This window comes from Natrix helvetica, assembly GCF_964273705.1.
Source record: "Natrix helvetica genome assembly, chromosome: 1".
Taxonomy (NCBI): Eukaryota; Metazoa; Chordata; class Lepidosauria; order Squamata; family Natricidae; genus Natrix; species Natrix helvetica.
In genome coordinates, this window is record NC_138548.1 from 89096518 (window position 1) to 89109407 (window position 12890).

At 38.7% G+C, this 12890-nt stretch overlaps 1 protein-coding gene across 1 annotated transcript in view; it reads right to left on the reverse strand.

Annotated features, from left to right (window-relative positions):
- NAT10 (N-acetyltransferase 10) overlaps window positions 1–12516 on the reverse strand; it is a 34767-nt gene extending 22251 nt beyond the window's left edge. Inside the window, exons 1-8 of the mRNA XM_081945116.1 lie at window positions 12201–12516; window positions 10383–10505; window positions 7661–7752; window positions 5521–5692; window positions 4403–4525; window positions 3135–3196; window positions 1765–1879; window positions 370–477 (exon numbers count right to left, since the gene is read on the reverse strand). Coding sequence (XP_081801242.1) covers window positions 370–477; window positions 1765–1879; window positions 3135–3196; window positions 4403–4525; window positions 5521–5692; window positions 7661–7752; window positions 10383–10490 — 780 coding nt within the window. The 5' untranslated portion in view covers window positions 10491–10505; window positions 12201–12516. The remainder of the gene's footprint in view (window positions 1–369; window positions 478–1764; window positions 1880–3134; window positions 3197–4402; window positions 4526–5520; window positions 5693–7660; window positions 7753–10382; window positions 10506–12200) is intronic.
- Between the last annotated feature and the right edge of the window lie 374 nt (window positions 12517–12890).

The following is a 12890-nucleotide window of genomic DNA, read 5'->3' on the forward strand; positions in this document are numbered from 1 at the left end:
AACAGACATAAAGCGGGAAAAGAGAAACTATTACGGTAATAGGAATTATACCACAATAATTTAATCCCAACTTATTTCGGCTTTTCTCAACAGTTTGGGTTTTGCAAAACTAAAGGGGGACATTATCATATCTGCATTATATCATATATTTTATAATACAGATAAGAAGAGATGGTTTGGTATAGTAGTTGAGGGGCTGGCCAGGAGATTGTGAATTTGGGCCTTCCCTCGTCATCAAAACTGGATAGATGACCAATCCACCTCACAAACATATTCAGAATATTCGCTGCTTTGAATTGACCAAAATGTATTTTAAAGGTGGGATAAAAATCTAATAGTAATAAAATACTAATGTGAATGTAAGTTTACCTGATCCAACGTTTTGCAAACGTCAACCAAAGTGCCAACCGGTTGTGTGTCCTGTAAGCTCTCCTTTAGTTCCTTCAGTTCCACCTCACAAGGACTTTGCCTCTCTTCCTAAAAGAGGAAAACAGCTGTCTGAGTCCAAATGAGCTATCTTTAAGGGGAAAATGAGAATAATATATGGAAATCCCAGTTAACTTAAACATGAGCTAAGTCAAAAGGGAAAAGTAGCCTTATTGCAAATCCTTCCAAGAATTTTGAAATTTTGGGATGTTATTCCAAAAGAGGATGACAACATTCATCAAACTATACTGTGACCGTGGTTTCTTGATGGTGGGTTTGTTTGCCAACCTGCAGAGCAGGATGCAGCAATAGCAATATCACTTAGACTTGTGCCATATTTCACATGACAGCACTTCCCAGCGTTTTACAGCCCTCTCTAAGCGGTTTACAGAGTAAGCCCATCTGACCCCAACAATCTGGGTCTTCATTTTACCAACCTTGGAAAAATGGAAGACTGAGTCAACCTTGAGCCGTTGAGCACCGAACTGACAAACTGCTGGCAGCTGGTGATCAGCAAAAGTAACCTGCAGTACTAACCACTGCACCACCACAGCTCTTTGTAAGGATGATTAGATGCTAACCAACTGGTTGTAATGCTCACAAAACTATTCCTAAAAAGAGAACAGTTCTATAGGAACTACAGGGATAAAAATCTGTGAAGACTCCCAACCATCCAGGTAAAATACTTTTCAAAAGGCAACTGGACTTTCGGGGGGGGGGGGGGAGGTATTGTGTTTCCCTTGAAAATGTTTCACCTCTCATCCAAGAAGCTTCTTCTCTTCTGAAGAAGTTTCTTGGATGAGAAATGAAACATTTTCAAAGAAAGAAGTGAAGAAAATCCATTTGCCTTTTGAAAAGCATTTTTGGTACAGGAAAAAATGATAAGGTGACAGAGAGAGAGTTAAATAAAAGCACTAACAAAGGAGGCTGAAAAATAGGAATACTTTTACAAAAAGACAAGAAATACATCAGTTTCCACAAAAATTTGAAAAGCAGAGTTAAACTGAATGTTTAATCAGATTTTTAGAATGAGTTATCTTTTGTCGTCACAAAATAGTAATAGTTTTCTTCCAAATTAAGTTATGGTGGGGATACTCATAGGCATTTTTAATTTTATTTGCTGTACTTTTTCTTACATTTTTTTCCAGATACCTCTTGGAATTCAAAGTCTAAGCCCTGTATTTGGAACAAGGAACAGCAGAAAAGGCTAACAGGGACATCTCTATTCCTTTTAATATCCATTTCTACTGCATATTAAATATCCCAATGAAATACAAATAATTACAGATTTCATATGAGAGACTGAAGCACTGATCATTATCAGGTAAATAAACGCACCTGTGACCGAGGTGGCAGAGCTGAAATGTTTGCAGCATGACTCGAGATGGGGAGGATATTCAGCTGATCATCAACAACTACACAGGTTTTACAAGAGGCCAGAGAGAGAATGAATCTGCAGGAAACAAGTGAGAAAATAATATTACAACAGAAGCTGGCTTTTCCTCAATGCACAGAACACTTCTCCTCTAGCAGCCCCTCTGAACATCAACCTGAGGGCAAAGTGGCTCAAGAGATACCATATTTTTCAGAGTATAAGATGCACTGGAGTATAAGACGCACCAAGGTTTTGAAGAGGCAAATTAAAAAAAAAAAGTTTTTGAACTCTGCAAACCTCCCCAAAATGGCCCGTTGTTTTGTTTTTGTTTTTTCCAAAAAATGGGTATGGATAGCCCTTAGGAGGCTTGTAGAGTGTTCCTGGGGGGAGGGCAAAAACGGGCCCATTGTTTGTCGAGAAAAAGGGCATTAGGAAGCTTATAGAGTGCTCCTGGGAGCGGGGGGGAGGGGGAATTGACAAAAAACGGTCTGTTTTTTGCTCATTCCTGCCCTCCCCATCCCCCAGCTCTCTAAAAGCCTCCTACAAACTATGCACGGCCATTTTGGTGAAGGGGCAGGGTTTTGGGAGCAAAAAAAATGCTGTATTCAGTGTATAAAACGCACCCAGATTTTCAGCCTCTTTTTTGAGGGAAAAAGGTGCGTCTTACACTCTGAAAAATACGGTATATGTTTCAATAGAAGACATTTAACTGCCAAGAAAGCCTGTAGAGATAAGGAATTCCTTTCAACATGAACACTTCATTCATGTTCTTTGACACTTGGATGGTGGCAGAGATTGGTTGTAACTTGTAGACCCCATATGGATTGGTGCCGGAACACTTACAGAAACACTTACAGAAATGTCTTCTATAAGTGGCCTGTTTTTTTACATTGTGAAAGAAACTGATAATGGATCCCCATTTTCACAAGGCAAATGACCCAAGACTCACAAGCCTTGCTTTTCCATAAAGCCCTTGTGCTAAGGAATTGCCTCCCACTGGAAATTCGGGTTTTTTTCTCCCAGTGGATGGGATTATTTATTTTGTTGCTTTTTATTAGCACAATGCTAATTTCATTCTGCGAATGTTTTATTGCAAGATTCTATTCCGAACACCAAGTCTCTTAACTGCAAGAGAAACCAGCCCAATCGATCGATCAGTTAAATGGAATTTAATACACACATTCTGAATGTTACCACTAGAGGGCAGCAAACATTTTGAAGTGAAACCACTTCTTGTATGAGAAAAATGTTCAGTTCAAACAACACATAAAACAAGTAGATTAAGTTTCCTAAATTGCACATTTACTAACGTGTATAAGTGTGCTCAACTTACCTTTCATTAAATCTGCCAATCACATCCTGATGTGCTTCTGTTCTATAGCGGGAATGAACATCCTGGAAAAAGAAGAGAATCCTTATGTGAAACCTGGATAGCCATGTACTATCCATACAATTTGACACAGCGGAGTTGTCAAATACTGCGTAGCATCTGGTTGCCTGCACTACCTTCCAAGGTCCACATCTCTCTAACAACTATATTCCTAACATTTTAAGTTTAGCCCTGTCCAAGACTTTGGGGAAAACAATAAATGAAGTAAAGAATTGATTTTATTTAATTTATATGCCTTGTTTACAAGAACACGTATGTACTCCATTCTGTCTTGCCCTTGGGGGTGGGGGCAGAAGGAAGAAGCAACCTGGCCTCCCAAATATCCTATGGGAAGGGGAAAGACCTCCATCCCTTCAAAGAAGCCTTGCCTTGAAACAGCTCACTTCTCTGAGGGAGAAGTGAGCTGTTTCCTCAAACAGGACTGCCAAGGATTTAGGGAAAGGGCCACCCAAACCTCCTCAGCTGAGACTTGCATTCTGTGGAGGGAAAGAATAAACACCAATAACTGCAACTATCAAGATAATGTATCTCTTTAGCTGGACATTATAATCCAGTGTTTCTCAACCATGGTAACTTTCTGATGTGTGGATTTTAATTCCCAGAATCCCCTAGCAAGCGAGATGAGCCCTACGGTTCACCGCCAACCAACTCTCTATTGGGAAAGTTTCCCTCTGCCGTGAAATAAGCATCAATGCTTATTGTAACAGGGAAATTCTATAAATAGAATAGAATAGAATTCTTTATTGGCCAAGTGTGATTGGACACACAAGGAAGTTGTCTTTGGTGCATATGCTCTCAGTGTCCATAAAAACACAAGATACACTCGTCAGGAATAATAAGGTACAACACTTAATGATTGTCATAGGGTACAAATAAGCAATCAAATCATACTAGGAAACAATCAATATAAATCGTAAGGATACAAGCAACGAAGTTACAGTCATACTGTTATAAGTTGGAGGAGATGGGTAATAGGAAGGATCAGAAGATTAATAGTAATAGTAATGCAGACTTGGTAAATAGTTTGACACTGTGGAGGGAATTATTTGTTTAGCCAAGTGATGGTGTTCGGGGAAAAAGAACAGAAGTTGGGAAATAAAGCTTTTAATAAAAACAAATTAAGGTCTGGCAGTTCTTTCATTTCCCTTTCTATGAGCTACATTAATATAGTTTAACAGAACGAGACGCCAGTTTATAAATAAAAAATGTACCATGGTCATTGTATAAAGTTGCTTCAGGGAATTCATTGTTCTCAGAAGGATTGCGATGATCCCTCCCCCCTCCACAGTTTCAATCGTTCGAGCAAGGAGATTTGGAGTCAAGGCTTCAAAGTCCTGAAGAAGACAATTGGAGGAAATTTACATACTGTTTCCAGGTGTGTTCAGATTCTATCAGCACTGTCTCCACTGCAACCATGATAAGGCTTTTACCCATCAGTTTTGTAACTAGCAATCTATTCTAGAACAGAATTAAACAGAAACTCAAGCCCTTTTGAGTTTATGTGGACAATTCCTGTATAACCAAGCACCCTTTTTTTGTGTGTTTCCTTATTATCTTTACAAACCATCATTTTTTTCTCTCTGAAAAATATACAGTTGCTCCTTCACTTTCTTTGCTCTTTGCTCAGCATGACTGAATACAATGTAAACACCCCAATGAATTACCGTACTCTGTTTTGCCTACCATCTTCACAACATTCCAGGATCTTAGAAGCCACTTCAAATTAAGTATGGGCATTGAGCAACTTCCTTACGACCAAGGACCAGGCTCTCTTTAAGTCTGACCTTCAACTGTTACAGGATGGAACTTGGGATAAACAAGGTTGTTAAATGTAATATACTTATTTCGCTTTCTAAACCAAAACCAGTCCTCATCAAACTAGAACAAACTGGCATTTTTTCAGGGTTACAGGAATTTTTTTAAAGAGTGAAGCGGAGACCTCAAGCTTTTAAGAGTTTGCACATCTTAATCTACTTTATTCACCCCATATGACCTAAATATTATGGCTTCGTCATTCAGTGGGTACTTAGGGAGCTAGAAAAAGGATCAGTAGCTGTAGGCAGGATCAGAAGCACATGTGCTTCTCAAATTCAGACAAATATAACAATGTTTTACCTAGAAAAACTATCCTGTTATCTAAATATCTTACCAAAGCCTCCAATTAATCCATTTATGCTGCATTTCACAGATATTTCAAATTGCTCTTAATTGAACTTTTTTTTTTTCAAATACTGACACCTGATATTGGATTATATTTTGGCTATTTTAAATAAAGTGATGCAAGAAACAGGTAAGCAGGCCAAATGATTTGTAGCAAGGATCTTCTTACCTGGAGTACACACATGCCAAAAGTATTCCCAAGAATTTTATGTGTCTCGTTGTAGTAACAATACCGAATGTTTGTGGCTGCTATGAACAATTCAAAGGGGTCATCTTGCTTTAGATCTAACATTCCAGATTTAATTTTCTTCTGCAACTGTCTCATTCTTTTTTTACGGTGACTGAAAGTGAGAAAAGGCATCTTAGAATGATTAGATTTAAACGAGCATAACCCTATGTATATTTACTTAGGAGTAAGTTCCACTGTGTAAGATAGGGCTTAATTTAATGAAAGATGCAGAAAATTGCAGCATTAAGGAGTCTAAAATTATCTCAACTTAGTTTTAATCTCATGATGCATGACAGATGACAATATTACTGTGATTCAGGATAGAGGCAGAATAAACAGGCACTTACAAGAGCATTGTTTAAAAATGAATGAGTGGGTTATGTTTTCTGATTAAGAGTTACAAACAAAACAAATTCATGTAGGCCATATTATCCAAAGTGCACATTAGGTAATTTACTTAGGTCCAACAAAAACTAAACAAGGGATGAAAATTAACATTAAAAATGTATGAGAAAAAGCGTCTTAAATTAATGCATCCTGCAAGGACTTGAAATTATTTTTAACTGCAAGCTCAGCAATAACACTATCAAATTATGTTTTATTCACATACTTATTCTCAATAGAAGGAAAAGAAGACCTTTGAAGGCCTGTGACATAGTGGAAGTATTGGGTCACTCATTACATTTGACAAATGCATCAAAATGGCATATATCAAATTTTGCTATCTGAAAAAACACTCAAGATACATGAATACAGGTAGCCTTCAGCTTAGCAACCGTCCAAGGTTATGGAAAACCTCCCCAAAACTACCGATAACCCAGTTTCAAAGTTCTGACAGTTCCCCCCCCCCCACATCCATGTGGCCACATGATTACATTTTGGGCACTTGGCAACCAACCTACATTTCTGACTATCTGCAGTATCCCTCAGTCACACAACCACAATTTGTTTATTTATTAAATTTATATGTCGCTCATCTCTCTATTCAGACCATCCTGATTTACTATTTTGTTTTTAAATAGTAATCACTGTTTACTTCTGGTTTTCAGGAAAAAGTACCCATTGGGTACAATGGGCTTGCTTAACAGCCACAGCATTCAATAATACAATAGTAGAGTTGGAAGGGACCTTGGAGGTCTTCTAGTCCAACCCCCTGCCTAGGCAGGAAACCCTATACCGTTTCAGACAAATAGCGATCCAACATCTTCTTAAAGACTTCCAGTGTTGGGGCATTCACAACTTCTGGAGGCAAGCTGTTCCACTGATTAATTCATTCATTTAACAATCATTGTGTTTGCTTAAGCATTTGCTTAATGATCAGTGTTCCTTTAATGACCATGGCATTCATTTTATGACCACAGCATTCCCTTAACAACCACTGCAAAAAAGGTTATAAATCTGGGTACAACTCAATGGCCAGCACAACTTACAAAGGCAAATTTTTAAATTACAGAGGTAAGTCAGGGTCTACCTTTATCAAAATAAATCAATAAACCTGTAAAACTGCATACTGAAAAGGTATATATAAGGGCCTTATACAGACGCTGCAGTCAAGAGCAAGATAATTTAAGCGAGCAGTAATGCTACTATGAAGCAAATTAAGCATGAGAATGTAATAGCCTTGATGCAACTGTGAGCATGAAGAAACACTGCATCTTTTATACTGATGTGCGCATAATTGGACAGACTGACTGTAGAGCTCAAAGTACCGATGGTTAGAAATGAGGGGAAAAGGTCGGGACAGAAAAACGAAGACAAGTTCAGAATTGGAAAATATGGTATTAAGATTGTGTGATAGGTAGGAATCGGATATGTATTCGTATGGTTAGTAATCAGATAAAAGAAGGGATTAATAAATAGGTAATCTAATTGACTACGTAACGGATATAAAATGTAATTGTTGTAAGATCCAAAAACTATATGGAAATGTTTATGCCAGAAATGTTGCACTATGTCCAATGTTTTTAATGTTTATCTAATAAAAAACTTTTTTTAAAAAAAAGAAACACTGCATCTTTCCAGAGATGTATAAATTAAAACTATCACGTTAAAAAAGGAAAGGAAATATAAACAATTTTACCTGCTAAAGCCCAGCTCTTTCTTGTAACACCACAGCACTGTGGGTCTGGCCTTTACAGCTGCTTTGGACAACATATGATGAAGTATGACCACCTGCCAGGTAACAAAACCAAGAATGATGCTCATTGCTTCTGCAGGAATATACGTACAGCATTTGTGAACTGAATCAGAAAACCCCAAAGATTTGAATTAACTTTTCATTTGGCAATTAACCTCCATGTGGCAGGCAGCCATGCAGTCTCAGGATAAGGCACATTTGGTTTAAAGAACTGTGATCGGTTCATGCCTTCATTTATTCTGAAGCACCTTTTTATCTTCTGTACCACCCAATTATTCACAAGCCAGCTTCAATAACAAAACTTTGAGAAAATCAGGGTTCATTTAACCATGATGCAGCATGCCTTCTCTCAGCCCAAGCTACTCCGTGTGGTGGCTGCCTCAGGATGAACAGTAAGTTATCCCTGCATACAGTGCTTTGAATTCTCAGAGGAAATTCAGGATATACATGTAATTTAAAATAATACAACTCAAAATAATTTCTGCCACTAAAACATTGTCAACAAGTGAATTAGCAGAATGCAGACAGATTTCAATACTCGCAAGGCTTTTTATACATTATATAAACAGAGATGCAACTCACTGCACATATTTCCTCTACATGAACAAATCCATAAAATGATGATGTGTGGAAAACAGTCCTAGGAAATAATCCCTGCATTTAAATGTAGCCTGATGACCAGGATTGGAAGGGCAGCTGGCAGGAGGGGAGACTGTGTCCTTTTTACTCAGCCCAGCAATCAAAAAAGGCCACAACAGAAGGCTTTGCACCAAACATATCGCAGAAATGCTGCTATTAGGAGTCAATGTCAAAATGCAGCCTCCCTATACCTTTTGTGTCAGTTTGCAGAAAAGGTGGTAGGGGAAACAACAATGGCTAGCAATGTTTGCAAGCTTAATTCCACACCTTGTTATATGATGAAAAGCAAGGACAACTCCATGTGCCATATATGCCCATCAAGTTTCATACCCTATCCCCGTGATGGCGAACCAATGACCAACGGACTTCCGGTTTGCATGTTCAGGAGAAGGCTCCTAAAGGGAGAAAAACGGCCCTACAGGCAACCCAGATGTCCATTCCCGAACTTCTGGTTTGGGTGTTGGGCCATTTTTCGCTCTCCGGAGGCTTCAGGAGGCTTCTGACGGCCCAACATGCAACCGGAAGTTCGTTCCCGAACTTCCGGTTTGCATGTTGGGTTGTTTTTCGCCCTCCGGAGGTTTCAGGGAAGCCTCCGAAGGGCTAAAAAAAGCCAAAAATGAAGGCCGAAATCAGCTGGCCAGCACACGCATGCACACTGGAGCTGACAGGACAACACCTCGTGTGCCCTAAGAAATGGAAGTCAGAAAATGGGCCATTTCTGGCCTCCGGAGCCTCTGGGAGGGGCAGGGTAGGCCATTTTCACTCTCCCCAGGATTCTAGAAAGCCTCTGGAGCTTGGGGAGGGCAAAACCGGGTCGACAATGCCATTGTGTACCAAAAGCGGGGAAAGGCGGGGGGTTGTGCACCTGCACGGGGAGGGCGCATAGAATTATGGATGTGGTCACGCACGTGCATGACCCCCCCCCCGCGCTCCCCTGCTTTTGGCACGCAATGGCAAAAAGTTAGCCATCACTGCCCTATCCCGATAGGAATAAGGATTCCCAACAACTGAAAAAAAAAATACTTATAAATGGGGCAGGGAGTCATTTTACATTCACTGAAAACAGAAGGTGCTACTGAAAACTGGGAAATAGATGAATAGGAGAAATAGAAAAGATTTTTGCTTGTGAATGTCAACTTTTTAAATAATATCTAAACAGGTATTAGGTACCATCTTTCTCCTTCACCCCTTTCCTGCCTTGTCATCTCTTTTTGTCACCTCTTCACACAGCGACTTCTTTTCCTTCCCAGCCATCAGCTACTCTCTTTCTTCCTTCTCTCCATAAAATGAGAGGAAAGTATTTATGGGTTTGTCACTGCATTAAATGTTTGCTAGTCGAACTGAACTGAATAATTACTGATGAATTACTGTGCAGGTCATAAGCCTTTATCAGCAAGTGATGTATTGCGCATACTCATCACACATTCCAGAGACTTTTTTCCTTTTGATCTTTGTCCGTCTGCCAGGAAGCTGGGAGACAAACTGTTTCTGCCAAAATGTAACAATTAGATAGATTTGTTTTATTTTCTATTTTATTATTTTTGTATTAAAAGTTTGTTTTTTAATTAGAATATGTTTCCGGGATTTTATTTTATTTTTCGCTTATTGAAGATATGCTGTTTGGAAAAGCCGCGGTCTAAGCTTCATTTAGTTCAGGGTGAAATATTTTCCCGACAGGGTTTCTATATGTCAAATAGCAGTGCTTGTAGGTGCTGATGAGAATAGATTAATTGCATAAATGAGATAATTGTTTTGAGAAAGTAGTAATTCATTTCTTTCTTTCACAAAAATGCATCCACATGTGCACACATGACCACAAACATATATTAGAGGGATCTCCAAAACTGATTTCAGCTGCTAATATGTAGAAGAAAGCAATGAACCTGGTCTTTTTAAAGGATTTATTTTTCTGTGTTCCTACGTCATTTTCTGACTTCTTTCTTGCTGGGGGAGGTTAGTCTTTGATTCAGGCTCATCTTCCTTTGATATAAACACAATTTACATCAAGTCTACAGCTATACATCACCTGATCTTTGCCACGGTCCCCTACTATAACAAAAAGGGTCCTCTGTCGCTCAGCCACTCCATTCTCTATTTGGATCCGAATACGATTATCCACTTTCTTGCGCTGCATTTTCAGTGGCAGATCCTATGAAATTTGTAGAAGTTATAACAAATTAGTCTGCATACTACCTCAGTTGAGGAAATGCTTCTCATTCAAAGGGTTCGTTTTTCAATGTTGCTGTGCACATTTCTACTCATCCAAGCAATTCAAAGGCATTCTAGTGGAGCTTCTTTTTGGACTCATTTAAGGCAACGATAATGTCCTCCCTGCGTATATTTCCACCCAAGTAAGTCCTCATTTGTAATGGAGTTTTTTCCTAGGAAATGTATTTAGGAAAAAAATCCTAGGAAACGTATTGCATGATCAAAAAAATGTTTGGGAACAAAAAGAGCATGAGACCCTAGAAACAGGGCTTTAGGGATTTAACAGATAATTTAATAGATTTCAGGGGTTCTGTGAACTTGGATGGTTAAAAAAATTATGATCTTATTTTTACTAATCTTTAATTGAAATGTATGTAGCTTTCCATTCATTCATGAAAGGTGACAACATAGTAATTATGTCCTCTAGACTGCAAAAATGTTTAACTTCAACAAATCTATCCATTGTCTAAAGTATCTTTTTCTCCAAAAGCGTATAATTGAAAATAGTCAGCATACTTTGTATTTAAAAAAATTGTTTGTACCTAAATATTCATACATAACATTAATATTTTGACAACTGTATTTGAAGATAATTTGTTTCTTTTTTAATATAATCTACAATTATATACTTTATGAATACATTTATTCTGAAAAAGGACTAGTTTTTTCACCAAATTCTCAGAGGTCCATGGTACAAAAGTAGCCATGTCCTAGAAATTATAGACATGTACCTTTATTATACAGCATTTATATAACTAGTCTAATCAAAATTACTCTGGTAGTAATTTAGCAAAAGCAAAATCTGTACAATTAATCCAGAAATAATTATTAAAAATTATAGTGCAGGATACCAGGCTGGTATCCTGCACTGCTATTTGTAAAAGAGCAAGAATCACCTGTATTTATCAAGTTACATGTAAAATAATTTTAGCTGCATTTCCCCTCTTCTCTTATCTTATGTTAATTTGTGTTGCTGATTATTTTTTTACTCTTTCCCTTATGTTACTTCTCCCCAAAGGGAATTAAGAATTAATCTACTGATATTATACTGAATTAAACACATTTACTATGTTACGTGGTATTTATTTACAGGTAGGTAAATCCACCCAATTTTTAACATGCCAACTTTTGATGCTGTGCCACTGTTGCATCTATCTTTCCTTAAAACAAAATCCCATTGATTTTAATGGGATATATAACTCAAGCTCATGAGATTCAATCATTCATGTCATGACAGAGAAAGCACCTTTAGTAAGCCTAAATGTTTGTATCATAGCACATCAATTCATTTCATTACGACTCTAACTTTCCGAAATTAAAATCAAGCTATCTATATGACAGTAATTAGTAATCTGACTGTAGTAAACCCCAAACATCAAATCTCCAAGTTATATGTCTTAAACTCAGACTGTCATGTCTATGACTATTACATATGTTACTACGCAAAGCAATGTAGAAATCGGTCGTAGTGAAAATAGTCGATCTTATTTTCGAATATAAATATTATAACTGCTGGCTAAAGAAGTCATATATATATAACACCCTGGACACTGAAGTGGGAAAAATACAGTAATCTCTCTCAATTTATCTGAATATTCTCAGATCCAGCCGCAAACCCAATTCCCCTTTTTCTTACCGTTCCCAACTCTGCTTTTCTCACTCCAGTCTACGCGCGAAGGGAATCCGGTCGGTTATGGAAACTCTCGGAGCAGCTTCCCACGTGCAAAACCATGTGGGGCTGCGCAACACGCTGGAAAGATTCTGCAGGATGGCCCGCTCAAGAGAAAAAGCAGGGCTAGCTATGGGCGAAGCTTGCGGCGGGAGAGCAGGAGGGCGTCGGAACCAAAGTAGAGCTTGGTCTGCCTTTGGATCCGGGCTGCAGAAAACAAACGAGGATCTCTCCACGCCTGGGGAAAGCTTTTCCGCCCGGACGCTGCCTTCCGCCAGATGCTTAGGCGCCGGAAAGGGAGGAGCTTTGCTAAACTGCAGCCTGCTGGGGCGGTGCTAGGCTGGAGTTGTGAAATTACAATGTAGGGAAATGTGAACAGGGCGTAGGTGTGTCTGTACAGATTCTCAGCCATCCAGGTCAGGGATGTCCTAAAGGTGCTTTTTCAGGAGGCAACTGGACTTTGGGGTTTTTTTTTCTTTTGAAGACGTTTCGCTTTCTTGGATGAGAAGCGAAACGTCTTCAAAAGAAAAAAACAAAGTTCAGTTGCCTCCTGAAAAAAGCACCTTTGGGTCAAAGCCCTATTGATGCTAACGGTAACAAACACTTGCTTTTCTTTGGCAGGTTCTTCGTGGTTGTCTACTACTCAAAGGCCGAGCG